The sequence below is a fragment of the Passer domesticus genome, chromosome 1 (assembly GCF_036417665.1).
Source record: "Passer domesticus isolate bPasDom1 chromosome 1, bPasDom1.hap1, whole genome shotgun sequence".
Lineage (NCBI taxonomy): Eukaryota > Metazoa > Chordata > Aves > Passeriformes > Passeridae > Passer > Passer domesticus.
Genome location: NC_087474.1, coordinates 49,284,250 through 49,303,842, shown reverse-complemented (window position 1 = coordinate 49,303,842; position 19,593 = coordinate 49,284,250). Strand labels below are relative to the sequence as shown.

Here is a 19,593-nt window from a genome sequence, read left to right as displayed (position 1 = left end):
TTTTCAGTTTCTGTACTGCTTTATTGTGTAGTTCTGAGCTTCATATAAGGGGATAGTAAGCTCTCTTCACAGGGTAGATAGGCTAAAAACATTCCTTCCCTAGCTGGGGACCAAGGACGAGTGATCCCAATCCAAGTGGGATCTCAATGATCTCACTCCCAATCCCAGCAGTGGACTGAAGAGAGGAAAACAAGAAGGATTGGACTTCATAAGCTAAAGCTATAACTGGACAATTAACTCCAATATGCTAATGGACCAAAACTTATAAAACTGAGAGGCCCTGTGACCGGTGGTACAATTTTGTGACCATTTTGGTTTCATCTTGGGTGTAACCCTGGCTGGGCTCTTGTGCTGCCAAAGGTGCATCCATTGAGGCCTTTAAATAAATACCTACTTTATTCTTTTACTGCCTCTAGCCTGTGCTCTAGGTCAGCCTTCACAAGGTCTCACTACTACTGTCTTGTCTTGCTGACCGTGGGACTAGGAAGAAAACCATTTACCTGTGCAGAATGTTGTTCTTATTGATAATTTCTGTGAAACTGGAACAATGGAGCTAAATGTTAAAAGAGCAGATTAGTTAAAAGGAAATATCTAAAGTCCTGTTCAGGCCACAAATGGTATATTAAGTTCACTTATTTCTGAAACAGATAGACAAGTGATGAAAAAATTGCAGGCAATTTCTAGGAGTGGAAAGAGATTTATTCTACTCTAGAATTTCCAACCAGCATTCAGGGTGCAGTGCTGCCACCCTGATGTATAATTTTCTAAATAAATTTGCCTATAAGGGCAGGTAAACTATGTTGACACTATTGCTGTTAAAAATTCTCAGGCTTTCTTTTATGCTCTGAAAGGCAAGTTATAAAAAGAAATTACTTGGGCAATGAATAAGCTGCAGAAGATATCCATTTTGATCTGCATTTACACATTTAGGGAATGTACTGCTGATGCAGTTTCTCCAGGCAGGCAGGAGATTACAGAATGATTCTCCCATGTCTCCCTACCAGGAACTTCCTAATAAGTGAATTAATATAGATTATGTAAGAATGTGAGTGTACAATGTTATAAAGTTTTTGTGTGAAGGCTATCTTTGAACATTCCATGACCCCAAGATTATTTACATGTTTCATTTTATCACTTAAAATTAGTCTTACTGCTTTTCTACAGAAGAGAACAAATGCACAGTAACTATAACACAAACTTAGAGACAATATTTTTTATTAATTTTGAGTATGGGTCCTCAGTATACTTTTTAGGGTAGCACCAGAAGCATGCTGTAGACTCTCCTCCACCACTTCCACATGGTGGGAAAAAAACTGAGAGGGAATAGCAATGAGGGCAAAAATTACTTAAATCTGATATCATTTCCTGATATCAGGAAAGTGGCCTTTTCTTTTTAGCTGCAAGGTCACAGAAAGTAGCACTTCCACTGAAAATATGGTAGTCAATCAGAAAATGCTATGAAGAGATCCATTAAAACCAATGACAAAATTTCCTGGAAGAGCAGACTTGGTTGCAACCTACTGAGCTTATCCCTTGCTCCACAGCACCAGAAAGTGAAGATTGGTTGAAATAAACAGGACACAACTCAAAAACAAATTAATGCTAGAATTCCATAAGGTTTAGTGAGAAGAGTCCAACCAACTTGACCACAGGATGAGCTGTGAAACTTCGTACAGTGAGTAGGGAACATCTACAGCCTTGCACAGAAAATTTTTAGATTTGGAATGGAAAGCTGCTGTTGCCAACCAGGTGTCTTGTTCAAAAGTCTTAACTGATAGGTGTAAGGGTTTCCTTCTCCTTGTGTACTGGAAGCCAAGTGTTTCAATGTTAGGGATCTGGGTTCATTTTCATTATGTTCAGAATTCACATTATTAAGAGAATTAACATGCTTTTTATGCTTCCTGCTTTAGAGTTTTTTTCCATTTGTTAAGCCCAAGTTTTCTTTTCTTCAGGAGGCCTGGAAATATTCCCTTTACCTAGTATGTTTCAGGTAATGCTTCCCTGAGTGAGAGCTATTGAGGTAATAATCTTCCATTACTCTAGATGAGATTTATTAGACTAACTCTGCACACACCGAAGCATTCAATAGTAAGCAAATTAGGAAAACTAGTGAGAATAAATTATTACCTTCCTAATATTATTTTTTGTGGGTTTTGCCAAAGCAGTACCCTAAACCTTGAGATGATACTCCTCCAAAGAGACTAGCTTTTTATCTTCATTTTAGGATGCACTTGTGCATCACAAATGGAAATCACAGTAGATTTTTCTTTCAGACCAGCGTTTGCTGACTACAAACAGAATTAAGCTTGTCAGTAGTGATAAAAAAATAAATATGTTTAATATCATGTCAGTAGTAATAGGAAAAAATACTGTCACAAAAAAAATTTGAAATGACAATGTTGAAATGAATTGTCTTGGATACCTAGGACCATCACTACTCGATTGGATTCCCTTTTTCTTAGCAATAGCTTCATGGATAGGAATTGGTGTTCTCACGGAGGCATGGATATCCTATAGAAGTTAACTTAGTTCTCCATAGCCTGAGTGTGGATTATTTGTGGGTGTAGATCAGACATATTTCTGTCAGAAGCATTTTTCTACTTGAAGATGCATTATTACTAATTTTGTTCTGATAACTACCATAAAACTAAGCTGAAACGGTCAATCTTACTCGTGTTGTATGGTGAGCATCTGGTGAACAACCAGCTGAGCCAATTGGATGCTCAACAAAAAGTGTACTGAGACTATTCAGTGACTGACATCTCTGCTAGGCAGAGTAGAAACAACTGGGCCAGACTCATAAGTATTTCTGGTCAACAGTCATTAGCAAAAGGACTTATGACCTTGCTTTATGCACTGGCATGAATATTCATGGCTTGCCTATCTCAGTGCATAAACCAAATTACTTAGAAATTACAGATATATAGGAAATGAAAACTACCAAAAAAGGCACTAACCTACTTAATTAATGTTAATATTCAGAGGGGCTGGCTGACATTTCTGCAGTCTTTACCACTGTGTCCTGGAGCTCTGAGTGGTTGTTTTATTTCTGCCGGACACTGTTGCAGATTTTTGCTACAAGTGCCGGATTAACGCAAAAACCATGTTACTTAATGCCCAGCTGTATTGCAAACCTATACTTTCAAATGCTTTGCAGAGCTTTGTGGCATCTGCAGTGGAAAAGAAACACTGCAGATGCCAGAGAACAGCAAACCACATTTTTCGTTACATCAGAGACGGAAGAATCAAATTAGAGTAGCTGCTGTTTCAACCTTCTTCCTAGGTAGAAGTTGCTAATAAATCGTATGGGCTTTAGTATTAAGTGAAGTGCCAAACCTAGACAATTTTTCAAGATTAAATTTTAATATCTTCAAATCACATAATGTTTTTTGAAAGTGTAAGTGATACAAAGATAATTTGTCTTGAAATTACTTCTGTTCCTCCCCATCCTTTTTTTTCAGGTCTGGGAGATGTCTTCTATTAACTCAGTTGCTAACATTTAGTTAAAATGTATTTTAAACTAATATTTTAATATTAACTTCAATATTGTTTCTCTTCTGATTCCCTTTTCAATAATGTTTTTTGCTTTATGTGGTCTCTAAGCTATTTCTTCAGATTCTTGAATGACACTGCATGTGGAGCAATTGTCAGTAGTATCTGTGTGCTTTTGAGCAAATAATAAAAGTAAACCTAAATCCTGACTCAGACCTGTGGATGTCTTGAGGTAGTCAGTTCCCTCAAAAGGTCTGTCCTTTTGTCTCTGTAAAAAAACCAGGGTTTATTTAATGTTTTATTTCTTTTAGGTAGGTATATTTTTTAGGTTTGGGGGTTTTTGTTTGCTTGTTCATTTTTTTTAAAGGTGATAGAAGGATTTTTATATTTCATTTATTTGCAACGTATTCTTATACCAGAGTGAATATCTGCCAAGTCACTGCAATAAAATAGATTTTGGAGAAAACAAGGCTGTTCATCCCTTTTCTACATAGTGCAAAGATTTTTCCATTATTGGGAAATTCTTAAAAGCTTTATTTTGATCTTTTGCTTTTGTTGAATTTAGTGTTCACTGAATTTCAGCATTGACATTTTAATGCTGGATATTTTCATAGATGGCTTTGGGATCCAATCTTTTTTCATGGACTAAAAAAATGCTACACATGAAAGCTGGTTTCCATCATTGTTGAAAATTTCACTTCAGAAGTACTTGTTTTATTCCAGACATCATCTTTTTATACTATGATGGAGAAATAATTTAAAATTCCAAATAAAATGTAGTCAAGCAGTTCTGTTGCCAGGAAAGTTGTGTGAGGTACACATGTACTTACCAAGACAAAAGATCAGGTATATATAAGGAAGAGTGATTGACAGAGGCCAAAAGGTAGGTCCAGGGCAAGCAAGCTGGAGTACATGAATAAGATGTAGTCAACTTTTGCAAGAATCAGCTTCACCATATGTGGAATTTGTCTGATCGAGTGTAATATTCTCCATAACCTCTAAAAATCAGACTGGTGAATGCAAAGAAATGTTTCCTTGAGAATTTCTCTTTGCTCTAGAAAATGTTTTGCTGTTGTAATAGTTGGTTTCCATATATATTTTCTACCTCAGTAGGAATAAAGGCAGTTTACCTCTTTTTCCAGGTAATTATACAACACAACACTTAGCTATTCAGTTTTGTTGAACCTGAACTACAAAGTTCAATTATGCACAGTCGTGAACTTTTCAGCATCTCAGAATTATTAATTTAAAATATATAATTTATCCTAATTAGATGTGTTAAATTTATTAATAGATTGTGTTATATTTCTCATTGGTTTTGGAGTATATATATGGGATAGTATATGCAATCCTTTGATGAAAAAGAAAGTAATATTAGATCTAGTAAAAAAGCAATTTCATTTTCACATATGCCATTCTCTTCTCCAAATTTTGTGGTGTTTCCTAACACTGTGATTTCTATATTGAGGCATAATAAGACTATTGAGGAACACTAGGTTCATGGAAACAGATGTATTCCTTCTTTTTTTCTCATGTTAGAAAGAACTTTCTGAAAGCAAGATTCTGTTGGATATCTGCTAGCAGGAAGCCAGCGAGGCAGCTGGTGCAGCATTGGGCTTTCTCAGTGCTGCTTTTACACAGAGCTCTCTTTGAGCTACATTACACTTAGGGTGCAACTTTTACAGATGCACAAAGGATACTTGAAGTAGGATACTGCAAGGATAGTTGGAGTTTCTGAAAATGCTAATTTGTACTTTCTTAAAGAAACATTTGTACAAAAGCACTCCCTTCAGGCGGAAATAATGTCCCCTGCAACGAGTTATGGTGTTTTAATGGTAGTCCTGAGATGAGAAGGAAAGAGAAGGAAACCTTTGTCTACAAAGTGAAAAACTTAACATTCAAGAATTTCCAGAAGTCAAAAATTTCTTATTGGTCTAGCATGCTCTTTATTCCCCATTCTTATAGTATTTTTAATTCTTCCATTAGAAGAATTATATTTGTGAACTTCACTACTTATAAGTGGAAATGAGATATTTGTCTTTTCTCAGGACCAAGCTGTGTCTTTTATTGTAAACTAGCATAGAAATTTATGTTTTTTCTCTTCTACTGTCAAATTTAAATTGAGACAGAATGAGATAACGTTCAGAATAGGAAAATCTTTTAAGCATACGTTATTAAATTTGCTGACTTTACTTTGAAGTCTGATTGGCTTTTTCTTCTCTCTTAATGTCACTCTGTGCCACATATCAAACCACAGGTGTACAAAAAATTTTCATAATAAATAAAATAATGCATGGCATGGCAATTTAGTACAGAATTCAAGTCATGCTTCATCTGAGAGATTATAAATAAAGACACCGAAGACATCAAAATTCTTCTGTCAGTCACAACAGAACTAAATTTCATTCTGCTGTCCATCTTGTCTATCCAATATCAATGTTTCTTGAATTACCTAAAGAAATTTTAGCACAGTTGTCAAAAAATACAGGAAACATGATTTTGCACCAAAATATGTATAATAGTAGTTTTTGTCATTTAATTAGACAATGCTTAGGTTTATGTAGTAATTAAAATGCTATTCCTAAATTTAAATGTGGCCAATATGATTCAGAATAATGATGAAATAAACTAGCAAGAACATGCACTAAAACTTGGAAGTGCAAGTCCTCCAATCTGGAGGTGCCTTTTGAAAGAAAAATAGAATGTTTTTCAGGAGGTTGCCCAACATTCAGTTTATTGATGCAATAATTAGAAAGGGTACTTCAGCATACCATATTCCTCTTCCTGTCTGTCTACATAGTGGGGTTTGCAGGATGTGAGAGAGGAGAGTGGAGTATGTTCTTCTTGAGAGTACTAAGTTGGATCAGTGAAGAGTATGGTGAGGATCCAAGCACTTAGCTGATGGTGGAATGAAAGGTAATGGGAGTTTTTATTGATAGCACTTGAGACCTGCATTAGTGTCTTTCTGTCTCTCTATGAAAATAAAAAATCAGCCAGAACAGCTCAAGAAAAGGTTTCTTATGGTTGTATCTAACATGCTGAAAGCTTTGAAGAACCCTTTTCTTCAGGATATACTTTGAAATATATTTTTTAAAACTGTGTTACTTTTTTCGGTAGTTCTAGGAAGACCTGTTTGGATCATAGCTAAAGGATTGTGCTATGTTGCTCTGTAAAAGAAAAAATCAGGCAATAGTCGATTTTTTTTACATGCATATGCTCCTATGATATGCTAGAATGAACTGAAAGATGCTTTAAAGGAGACGTATTTGATCTTTCTGTTTGTACAGTACTTGTTTATATATGAGGTTGCTCCTCAGAAAGTAGAATCAGTTGTTGATTCCTCAGTTATTGAACTGTTAAAAAAGTTTTCAGCCTTTGCCCATATTCTGCTCACTGTGCTGAAAACAACCACACTGTTAATTCTTTTATGTCCTTTGTTCTTGACTTTAATGTTCCTTAATCTAAACTGAACTGCAATTGCCATCTGTTAGACCAGGCACTTAAATGATCCAAGTCCTCCTTCATGTGGCTGTACTGTATCTCATTATTTATTGTTCCTTTCAATAGAGGATTTTTTTTTAAACTCATGCTTCTAATAACACCCATAGGAGGTGATTTTTGACATTAGGGCCCAGATCAGATTTAAGCTTTTTTCCCCAGGCACTGTTTTTCAGCATAACAATATCTGTTGTTGCAGTCTTTTTTCTTTGAAGGCACGAGTGATCTCTATTCTGTTTCTCAAGGTACTCTTATCATTAACTTTTTGCAGACAACTCTGTTGAATAGTTCAAAATCTTCTCTAGTAATCCAGAGAATTCATCCTCTACTGGCTACTTCACTAGTATCCCTTGAGACTTCTAACAAGTTGCATTGGAACAGCCATTTCATTATCACTTCTCTGGAAACTTTTGGTTTCCTGAAAATTGTATTTTACTCAATTTCTTCCACTCTATTTTGTAAAGTATCTGAATTTATCTATTGTATATAAATTATTAGAAAATTATATAATTTAATATCACTGTAAGTTCACTAAATAAATAGTTTTCTCTTTCCTGAACTGTTATGAAAGAAATTATGTAAATACAAGGGAAGTGTGTTGCCTCACAGGATACCATCATAAGTAAAAAAGAACATAAGAGACTCGGTTAAATTTGAAGATTCATTATTATCTTGATCAAGAAACAATGGAAGGAAGGAATGAAAGGAATAGACATAGAAAATGAGCGCAGGAATGGCTCAATTACATTTTGGAATTGCTTCTATTCCCCACCTAAATAGATTAAGAAACTGACTGGCTTTGCTTTCTATAGAATTCAATTCATAAGAACACTCTTCAATTACTTTTTTTTTTTTTTCTGAATATTGGATTTCTCTGTCTAAACCCCATTTTCTACATTAGTAAGATGATAGCAGTTCATATCACCAGAGTAACTGTACTGCAAAATTGACATTTTCAAATCTCAGGCAAGATTGTCAAAGCACTCATTAACTTCAAATGAATGTATATTTTTCATTTTTATAAACTCAGCTGTAGCTCCTTTGAAGTCCACAGCAGAATTAGTTTTAAATTGCTGTGTATAGTTTTGAGCTTTTATATATAAACACACACCAAGAGAAATACAAAAGGATGGAGAAAAGGATATGGCCTGCTGTAATTTTTTCCACACCAGTTGTGTACATCAGGTCTTGTGTCTACAACACTGTTGTAAAAAAGCTGCTTAGTTTATTCACATTGCTAGTGACTGGTGTGTTACCATTCCACACAATTTAACAATACCAAGTAGGCTCTTACCAGAAAATAAAATTTTCTGACCTTAAATTGCAGACTTTATAACATGAGATGATTACAATTCCAATTTTTGTCCTCCCTAGAAGGCAGTCCACTTTTAAATGGGTTACCCTGGCTAGTTTCTTGAGTGATTTGTAGTGTAGCATATAGTACAACATACTCCAGTAATCTAGTTTGAAGGGACAAAAGCACTGATGATGGTAAAAATCAGGACGTCTGGTAAAGAACCACCTTCAAGCTTTTATATGCTCAGGAATTTTCAAAATCATCTTCTCCAAGATTTCAACCAGGAACCAAGGTGTTCTCATATATCAGCCAAATTTTAGCTCAGGAAACTGCATCCATCAAAAAACCCACAACAGATATATTGAGGGAGACAGAGAGAGCAGTTGATCTTTCCTGAGAAATCAAACTGTTTTCTGATTTCTTGAAAATACCTGATAAAATAATATCTTAAGCATCTACGTCCAATAATTAAAAAAAATGTAAAACTCTAATAACAATCCATATAACTGTAGATTAAAATAAAAGGGGAAAAATTTATCCATAGCTGTGCAATAGAAGCATTATGTTTTCTGAAATTTATTTTTCAATCTTATTATCAGTAATTATCATTAGAAAAGATTACTTAATTTGTTTGTGAGAAGCAAGCCTTCTTGCTTAGCTGAGCACCAAGCAAATGAGTGAAGAAAGTTCAGTAATAGCAGAAACTGACTATCTCTAAAATACTCAATAATGTATTGATAAATATCATCATAACATCATGAAGTATGTTAAATATTAAGTGGGAAAAATCAGTTATGTTAATATTTGATTTGATCACTTGAATAGCTGGTGAACAAGGAAATTCTTAATTTCATTTCTCTTTTTATTAGTGAACCATTACTAATACTTATTGATTATTTTATTAGCCACCTACTTCACTCTTTTTTGGAAAAAAGGAGTAGTGAGTGGGTAGAACGATAGGTTAGTGATTGCAACTGAAAAGTATTTTCAGAAAAAAAATTGTGTCACTTTATTGTCATTTTAAGGAAACTAGTGGTCATTTCCTTATTAAACAAATTATTCTTAAATTAAGGAATTTAATCTTACTATAACATATGTCTGTTAGAGAAGAACAGTTTCAGCAAAGAGTAATGTACAGACTAAATTAAGGGAACCTATTTTCTCTATAATTGCATCAAATCTATCAGCAGTTTGGATCTAATTAGATTGTTCTTAGTGAAAACCATTATGAATTCTATTAAGAATCTATGGTTACTGGCTTTTGGCATTCTATTCAAGTAAAATCATACTTCCTCTTAACTGCTAAAAACAAAATAATGGAAGAAACCCCCCTTTTTTTTTTTTTCTCCTGTGCAACTGCAACACACTAAAAAAACCCTCTAAGATATGCATTTGAATTAAAAAGTGGTCATCTTGGAGGCCCTTATTTTCTTGAAGTGTTAGCAATTAGCTGCTGCTGGTACTCTGTCCTCCAGTGAGGAAGACAGAATCAGCCTAGTTAGGAGCTCGTATACTTCCATGTCTAGGGGAAATGTATTTTGGTGGGGCCTAAGTCATGCACACAGCTGTGGCTGACAAATTGTCTCTAAACACTTGTGGTTAGCAATAGCCATATGCCAGGTGTTCTTCAAATAACTGCTTGTGTATTAGGGGAATACTCATTCCAGTATTGTGGTGACAGTAATTGCCAGGAATACATAGCAAATTACTGTTAACTAGGACAGATTTTTTCACTTCTGTGTACCTTAAATGGGACTTCTGTGTACTATTGACAGAAAATAAGGATATATTAACTATGAATACCATATCCTGTTCTCAGCTACATGGGGACAATGCCATAAATGGTGAAGATACAGAATTTGAGATCATGTGAGCTATCTACATTATCTTTACTGTAACGGAAGGTGACTGCAAGCTGGGTACTGATTCCATCTCTCTCAAGAATGGTTTCAAGAAATGAGGAGTTTCTGAGAAACTGAAAACATGAGTGAAGATATTTGTCTTATCTTCAAGTTATAAAGCCTAGCTGCTTTCCATGGGAAGTGTAAACATGTTAACAAATTTTTAAGACTGAAAGGCAAAAAGCAGTTTGTAATCAGCACTCAGCAGATAAAGTTGAGATTTCTGCCTGGCATCTATCTCCTTTGAGTCTTTCCAGACACCTTGAAGCCAGTCCCACATATATATAACTATATGTATTCAGGAGTCTGCATTTGGTGCAGAGGGGAGATGGATTTTTATCTGTGACCACATTACCCTATTAATGTGTTTTCCCAGCCCCAGAAAGGCTCTACCGTTCCCTACAGTTTTGGTCCTTGTGTCATGGAATTGCTATACAGTTAAATCATGAAAATATGTGAAGAACATTCCTTACTCAGAGAAGAAACTTCCTTCCTGTACAGCAGCTGCAACTTCTGCTCCACCCTCTCTCTGTGCCTTACCTGCAGGCACAGGTACTTCAGCTTCCAGAGTTTGGACAGCTTGCTGAATGTGTTGATGGGTCTTTTGAGCCAGATTATCAAAAAATTAGTTGCAAGTGAAATAAGATCTAGGTTTATTTTCATTATCTGACCAGATGTATCCTAATCAATCTCCCATCATCTTTTAGACAGCAGGAAGAGATTGAGTTGCTTTTCTGTAAAAGATTATTGACTTTATGCACACATGTTTGTATATTGATAAAAAGACCTATTGCAAGGTGCAACAAGCACTTAACTATTAGTAACACTTCAGAAAGGTCCTGAAGATGTTCAGAGGATGCATTTGACTGACAGGAGTATGTTTACATCATTTTTAGTACAGTGTGTCACAGTAAAGATTAAGCTTCCTGACATGGAGGGGAAATGACTGCATATTGGCTAGAATCTACTATCCAAAGGAAAATTCCTTCTCAAACATAGTCCCTAACACAATTCCTGTTGCTAGTCACATTCTGTACCTTCTTAGTGGCTAGTCTAGGAGTCTTTGCTGGATCAAAAATCCAATATGAGGCTTTAATTGTCCTAGTACATTCCTTGCTGATGCTTTTGTGCTCTTACATGTACAACATTTTCTGCCACAAATGAGAGGGTTTTGTCAGTGAATGTGTAAAATATCTCAATCCTTTCTTGAAAATGAGTCTGCAGTAAACTTCCATACGAGGCTTTTAACAAAACTGGATCATATTTTCTATATAATTTGACATCTGACAATTAAAAAATTTTTATTGGTGCTTGGGAGCAGGATTCCTTTCTCCTGATTTTTAAATTTCTTTTTCTCAATGCTAAAATATTGTTGTGTTTTACAAAGAGCTTTGGACTAAGGATATGACTATTAAAATAATAACCATCTTGCATCACACACTGAATTTCATCTCATTTGGCTAGTCATGTGTACAACCTGTGGAGGATTTGTCTGCTTTGCTTACCTTATCTCTGAACATTTGATTAGAAAGACTTAACACCATATCAGTTGCAAACAGATGAGTCCACATGATTCCAATATAATCCAAAATAGCCTGACACTATGCAGTAAAAATTAAGACTGGAAAATAAGGCAGAGTACAGAATCCTGGAGATAAGGATAATCATAATGTGGAGAGCTATCTTTACTCTGGGTTGCACCAAAACTCATAGTGTATGTAAGAACATTCCTGTGAACTTGGTGAAATACTGAAGAACTTTTGAGTGTGTGTCAGTTTGGCAAAGTGTTTCCATATAGTTAAAATATCAAAGTGCAGGCCACAAATTTTAGAATGACTGAGATTTGCATTAACAGGCAAGAGATTTACATAGAAGAATTGAAAACATACTGCAATGCACTACATTTTATGGGTTTTATTGCTGTAAGGTACATCTCTCAGGTGAATTAGTATACTTAGAAAATGCCAGGTGATCTCCCTGGAAAATCAGGTTTTTTGATAAATACAGCAAAGTTAGCAGTGTGGGTGTGTTTTGTTTCTGCATCTCTGAAGGACAACTGCGGTCAGTGGTGTTGCTTGACAGAGCAGCTGGAGAAAAGGCCTGACTCATTTGGGAATCTGGGCTTTCTTACAAGCCAGTTTAAGGCACCAGAGTAGATTCCTTGTGATGTTTTTAAGGTTCTGCATTTTTTATTTCAAGACAGATTTATTTGACTTTGCCCTCAGGGGTAGAAATATATAAGGCAGAAAAATTAAAAGAAAAACAGAAAAACAATTTAAAATGTGAAAGAACCTTACATGACATCTATTACTGACAAAATCTGATTCACTTCTAGGAAATTTTGTGGTAATGTGTTTCAGGTTAATATATAGAGAAAAGAGAATTTTCTGTGGTTTATTTACAAAGGATAGTTGACCTATTTCAGTCCTTGTCTATGTGAGATGCACAATATGAGTAGTACATATAAGCTGAGATAGTGGATTTTTAGAGTGGTACCCAGTCAACCTAAATTTTAAAAATTCTTCACACCTAAGTGATAGAATAGCATTCTTACAGGAAGACAGTATCAATAATATTGACTGAATCTTCATGGTTTTCATTCTGAAGCCCTATATTACTCAGATAATATTTTTTTTTCATTTTGGTTCAGTGGAATGTCCCTCTAAGAAAAATAAATGGTTGGTCTATAACAGAAAGGTTTCTGTGCCTTGTCTTTGTTTCCTTTCTAAACTTCCTTCCAACTTCAACAAATCTTGCTACAAAAGGGGTGTGGGATGTGCTGTTTCATTATTATAATACCTCATCTTAAATCTTCTCTGGTAACTACTGAGAAATGGTTCACATTTGTAACATTTCTAGTGACTTATTTTTCAGTAGTTTAGAGAAATATAATGCATATATACACTGTTCTGTGTTGGATATAATGCACTTTTTGTATGACCCTGCAAAAAAAGTTTGTTGGAGGTGTTGAGTTTTGGCCAATATTGCTGTATTTCTTATTAAAAAATTTGAAGTTGTCTTTCCTTCTTCTTTGTGCCTTTTCACAACTAAACAGAAGATTTTGTATTTTCATTCTACTTTGATTAGTTCCTATGGTACTATCTGTACCATAACCATAATCAGTAAAGTTATATGGTGCTGCTGTTTTAAAATATTTAAGTCTCAATAAGCAGTACTTTTGTTTTAGCCTAGAACACATATTGGGTAAAAAAATGTGGAAAAATTTTCAGTGTTAATTGCTAAATGTGTAACCACATCAGAATTTGGTGCTTGCTTCTTGTTACTTTACTACTACTTTACTAAAGCAATGTTGCTCTCCAGCCCACAGCAATTTATCATGCACAGTGAACGTTCTTCACATAAAGGCTTTGAATCTTTAGCACATCAGGCTTCTGCCTTTCTAATCAAAGTTGATCCTTGTTAGTTCCATATGTAGCTGTGAGCATCAGTTTTTTAAGACTTCTCTCGTGGTATATTTGGTACCTTTTCATAAAGGTGATCAGAGTTTCTTCCCTTCATCAGTTCATACTTCAAACTACGCCGTCACATGATGACCTTTCATGTGTGGTGCCCTCCTTCCCCACTACCACCTCAACAAATATCTTGCAGAACACTTTTATCTTTTGTCAAAGGCCTAAGTTTATTTGAACTTAGTTCCATTGTCTGTGTCTTACCGGCTCTTGTCTTGTCTTTCTTGCTCTCTCTTTCAGAGGATAAAGTATGGACAACTGTGTACCATGATCTGCAAGTGCAGACTTCTGTGGGAAGCAACAGCCCGGAGAAGTTATCTGTGCTGCAGCTTAACTACAGTGCCACAATGGACCAGATTTCTGCCATTACCAGTAGTGCTGAATACTGTGAGCAGTTTATCTCCTATTCTTGCAAAATGTCCCGGCTGCTGAATACACCAGGTAGGCTGAGAATGGGATATCCATTAAATACAGTGTTAACGAGCTTTAACTCAACAATTTAACAGGTATGCTGTTAGGTAAGTCCATTCATTGAACACACTTCTTTGTTCTCCTTTGTTCAAGTTGACAAAGAGGGTGAAAATACAGAAGATATTATTTTCTTAAGAAATTTGCCTGTTTGCTCACTACTAAAACGATTGGTATTGCACCAAGTGTTTGTGTGTTCTCCTCTCAGATCTGTTGCTCCTTGAAGCAGGTGGCATTCGGTAAACACAGTAACTTTTAAAGTTTAATCAATAGAGGCATTGAAAAATTGCTTTGAACTTTATCCTGTTTTTCTGGTTGTCAGCTTTCATATGCTACAGTCAGCAAGGGCACTGGTTGAATGAAGGTTAAAATTTTTCCACTAACACTTTTGAAGCAGTTTCTTAAATGCAGAGCATTTGTGGGTAATCAGATGCCTTCTACATTGTAGAGAGTGGCATGGTCAGTAACGCAATTTTGTGAGAAATTATATGCTATTACCTACAAGTAGATTAAGTGTAAGATTCTTCTTTTGCTGTGTAGTTTTACTGGACCCTTTCTGTATGTGACTCCTCAACAAATGTTACTGTAACCAATAAAGACAAAAGTATCAGTTGTTCCAGAATTAGCACACAAAGAAGGAATTATATTTTACAAGCTCTATTAATGTGCAGCAAGTACTTTATATATGTCCTAATTGTGTATGATAGATTTTGATGTTGAATAAATCTTAATGGTACTTAGGGAAGACTAGTTTATAAGTGGAAACATATAACATATTTTTGTGATTGTGAACTGAGTTCATTGTGATAAGAGCAATTCAAATGTATTTCCGACTAATTTAGTGGCTGCATGCTTACACTGTTATACTTTATGTTGCTTTCCCTCATAAATTTTTTTTGTATATTTTCTTATGGTGCTGTAGATAAGTATTCATTTGGAATGAATGTGTATCTTATTCTTATTTCCATAAGCACTCCATTAGTTAATAGACACTGTAATGCTTGTTACTCCTCTCGATCCTCCCTGCTGTTTTTTAACTATTTCTAATACATGGTTTGTCTCTGTTGCTGTTATTTTGCTTAATTTAGCGTAGCACAGAGACCCTGCAATGTGGAAAATTATTTCTTCCTTCTTGAGCCTTAATGTACAGGATCCTGAATCATGTTCATAACTAGAGGTGTTCTGATTAGATTCTGCTGATAGATACAAGCTCCCTGCTTGCATATGCTTCAGAAAATTGTATATGAATGCAGCTTTGGCAAGTATTTAGAAGGCAAATTTATTTGTCATAGAGCTGGAGATATTGTGCTTAGAAAGCTCATAGTTTGCACAGAGTGCAGTGTTAGATTCTTCTTCTTGATATGTATAAGACTATTATTTCAATTTGTACTTGTTAATATATGTTTATATTATAATACATATATGCTATAATTGCAGGTGTTTACCCTAGCTTCTAGATTTAAAGGACAATTAAGCAGCACAAAAAATAATAACCTGCTGATTGTTATTTTTAAGGAACAAGCAGTTCCAAATACTAATTTTTTAAGGTTCTTAGAAAATTTTGAGCATACTTTGCAGGTATCCCCTTCTTCAGTTTTCACCTTTTATACGGAAAAATAATTTCTCTTAGAAATTTTTATAAGCCTTTTTTTTTTGTCTGGAAGGTGAGTTTCAACAGATTTTCTGTAATGTGAGTTTGGGTTTTTTTTCCCTTTTAAGCAAGAGAAAGAAGCAACAAAGATTATTTTTACCTAGACAGTAACAAAAAATCACACTGCAGTGTTTGCATAACACCTGTAGTGGTTTGTACACATAGAACAACAGTGATTTGTGTGTTAGTGGGAAAGAAGCCAATACATTTTCTTTCTATGGGCTTTTGGCTTCAGTGTATGGTTTCTAAACTAAGGAAATAATTTTTCATACCTTTCTCTGTTCTGGAGGATTGCCATATTTGCTGAATATATTATGACACCCTATTCATCTCACAGCACAGCTCAAAGCACTCATGTGGCATCTTCCACCACTGAGCTTTGTATATAAATCATTGCAGTACAGTTCCCACACAAAGAAATTAAAGGAAAAAAAATAGAAGAAATAAAAAGATTTTGTATTTCCGAGGAAGTGAGAAAAGTGCTGGTGGTATTGTAGCAAATATTAACATCATGGGATCAAGATAGTGTTTGTGGCCTTGACTTTTCCACATACACATTTCACATGTTTTAAATCTATTTAGGATAGAAAGATCCTTTTGTTTTAAAGTGCATCAAAGAGAACTGAGAAAATGGAGAAGATAAGGAATTCAGCTTTTTCAGTTTTTGTCTCCTGTGAATCCTGTCACTTTACAACATGGTTCCTTCCCAGGGAGAAATTGCTCAGTTAACATATTTAAACAAATCACGAATCCAGCTGTTTATTTATCTATTAATGACAGGTAATTATTAGCTGTAAGTAGACTACAGCTTTTGCTGCTTTATGTTGTGGTGTTTCCTGACAAGGTAGAGATATGTAAAATTCCACAGATTCTGCTGCTAATAATAGCTTAAATAACATTTTTAGTATGAAACAGAAACTACATCAAAATTCTGTGTTTGAGAAAAGCCTTCATATTGATAAGCCTGTTTCATTGTGAGGTTTTTTTGGCTGCAGACACAGCACTGAAAGAGTTCTCATTGTCCTGTGATTTCAGAGGGATATATGAAAATTTGTGCAAACTAAGAATTCTCATTCTTCTGTTATGAGTTTTAGACTTAAAGACTTCTGTTTCATGTCCATGTCTTTTTTTCTTAATATGAGTTTTCATCCAAGCAAAGTAACATCCACATCCTAGCTTAAAATCATTGATGGTAAGAGGGATTGGGAGTGATTTTACAGGTAATAACGCCACTGCCTTTCTACTTAGTCTGAGGGAAGATAGTAATAAGTTCCATGTAAATGAAGTCATAAGTGACTTCTGAAAACATACCTAGGGATCTCATAAGGCTCTAGGATAATTCAGGTTTGAAGGTACTGCAGAAGGTCATCTGGTTCAATTTTCTGCTCAAAGCTGAATGAACAGTCCTTGTCTAGTAATCAGCAAAGGCTATCTGGAAATGCAATCTTCTGTCTTTTCTGTTTTGGCTTTGGGCTTTTTTGGCTTGAACTTCCAGCCCAATATATTATGAATTATGTTCAAACCTATGGGTCTGTTTCAAAGCCTCACTAAAGATTATTCAAAAAACAAAATTAGTCAAAATAGCTTGGTGACTTTCTTAAGGAAGTACAAAACCAGACACCTCTGCTGAAAAAACACTGTGTTATCCAAAGAAACAGTAAAATTATGGGTACACCATAAATTTCTGAGGAAACAGTTTTCAAGCAGGGATCCTGCAGTGGCTGCTGTTGTCTCACAGCCTTTATGCTCCTGACTTTGGTATAGATTTGCTGTGAATATTGCAGGTTTTGCTGTTGTTTTTTGGTTTTGGTTTTTTGTGTCAGCATGAGATTGATGCTTCTTATTGTCTATTTAAATATGCTTTTTTAGAATAGTAATTTCTTTATGAGTATGCAGCTATGATCATGATAGAGGCTTAATCTTGGCAATTCCAGTAACTGTGCTAGCTAATAAATGATTGAAATAGTAAGTTCATGGATCATAATTGCAGCGTAATAACATAAATATATGTAAATTTGAAAAAAAACAAAGTGTAGATTTTTGGGGGTTGTTTTTCTCTTTTACAATTGCATTTCTCATATCCTCTTTTCTGCTTGTTCCCTTGGAAACATCCATTTTGAGAGGATAATAATATGTTTAGTACTCAGGACATGCAGAAAGCTGTCTGGTTTTGGGGTTCTTCATGCCTATATACTTTCCAGTTGATATGGGAGGTGATAGGACATTTCCCTTATTTGCAGAGGAGCCTGGATGTGGAAGAAAGTCCTTTTGTGCCCACTGGTTAACAAGGGGGAAAGAGGCAGTGCAATATATAGTACCAATTTGCTCTTATAGAAAGGAGCTTCCCTTCTTTGCTGCAGAAACAAAATTAGACAGACAGCAGTGATACAAAATGCTCAAAGAATGCAAAACATTAGTTAATAAGATTGTACACCTTCATCCACTTTTTTCAAGAGACTTCCTAATAATACCCATTTGTGACTTTCTTGGTATGAAATTTTCCATGAGCCATTGATTTTTGCCTGGGAAAAAGGGAGGAAACTGCATGCTGATCCTGCCATCCTTCCTCTCTCCCTGGGAATGAAACCCTGAAGGGAGAAGGGCTGCCGCATTCCCAGTATCTGTGTCTGCCATTTCCCAGAGCTATAGGAACTGTAACAAATAATCAGAGAGTGGGTACTAAAAGCATAGATACAGAGAGCAGAGCAAGATCTGTTGGTGTTTTGTTCCAATTTTTATTCCTATTCACTGTGCCTGCAGGCAGCATATGAAAAACATATAGCAGAGTTATTGCAGTACATGAATTACTGTTTCATGCCTTGTTGTCTCTGGAGAAAATGAGACAACAGCTTCATGAATTTAGGAGCTAAACAGGTGAAATAGAAAACTTAATTTGAGGTTTGGTTGTTTCAGTTACAATAAAGCAATCATAACACCAGTAGGAAGTAAGATTAATGCATAGATTGAGATAAAAACAAAGTTTAAAATTGCAATACGCTATTTTTCCTCAGTAGCCATCCAAATCAGAACTTAATGAACTTATGAACTTTGCCATCACTACCCATTAAGTGATCTAGAGTGCTAGTTGCAGACATAACTCCTACTTAATAAGAGTTTTTGGAAAAGAGTCTGAGGGAGGAATAGGATTTCTGCAGTGCTACAGTGATGAATGGAAGTCTCTCTAAAACTTGCTCTGGCTTCATCATTCTGTTTTCAATCTTCTTCCAGAAGACATTCCCCTAAACTGTCATGTATCTTGTCCAGCCTTAATAATATTGATTGACCCCTTCTTCTCAATGTTCTAGAAAAGCTGATTTCAACTTCCAGTAATTTTTAAAGCACAAGGATAGCAGAAATAATGACCTTGCTCCACTCTGATCTACATGCTCTTGCCCTAGAAGTAGAAACCATTAGCTTTTGGGGATTTATTTTTCCATTAGTCATCATTATGCTGCCATACAACAGAAGCACAAAATAATTCATATGCTAAATGTTTCTCACAAAATACGCATCAGTCCTCCTAGGTAAATGGTAAACAAATAAATTATTATCTTGAGGGCATTTTTTTCCAGACAGTTGTTAATACACCCTTCTCTGGTTTGCTCTGCCCCTTTGCTTATCTCTTACCAATTTCTTTGCAGTTTTTTGATACTGTAATCACAGTCTCCAAATTTTACTCAATCTTCATCATTCTTTTAGCTGGTGAAATATTTATGCTAATTTTCCGAGTTTTCATTGCTGTTCTGTAGGAATTAGATTTAATCCAGTATCACTAAAGTGGAAAAGGATATGTGTTGCTTTGGTGTTTGTTAGAAA

General features: G+C 35.2%; 1 protein-coding gene across 2 annotated transcripts in view; it reads left to right on the top strand.

The window, feature by feature from the left end:
• CNTNAP2 (contactin associated protein 2) overlaps positions 1 to 19,593 on the top strand; it is a 1,014,456-nt gene that overhangs the window by 693,823 nt on the left and 301,040 nt on the right. For both annotated transcript variants that reach the window (XM_064419448.1, XM_064419458.1), the window contains one exon: positions 13,899 to 14,099. In XM_064419448.1, coding sequence (XP_064275518.1) covers positions 13,899 to 14,099 — 201 coding nt within the window. The remainder of the gene's footprint in view (positions 1 to 13,898; positions 14,100 to 19,593) is intronic.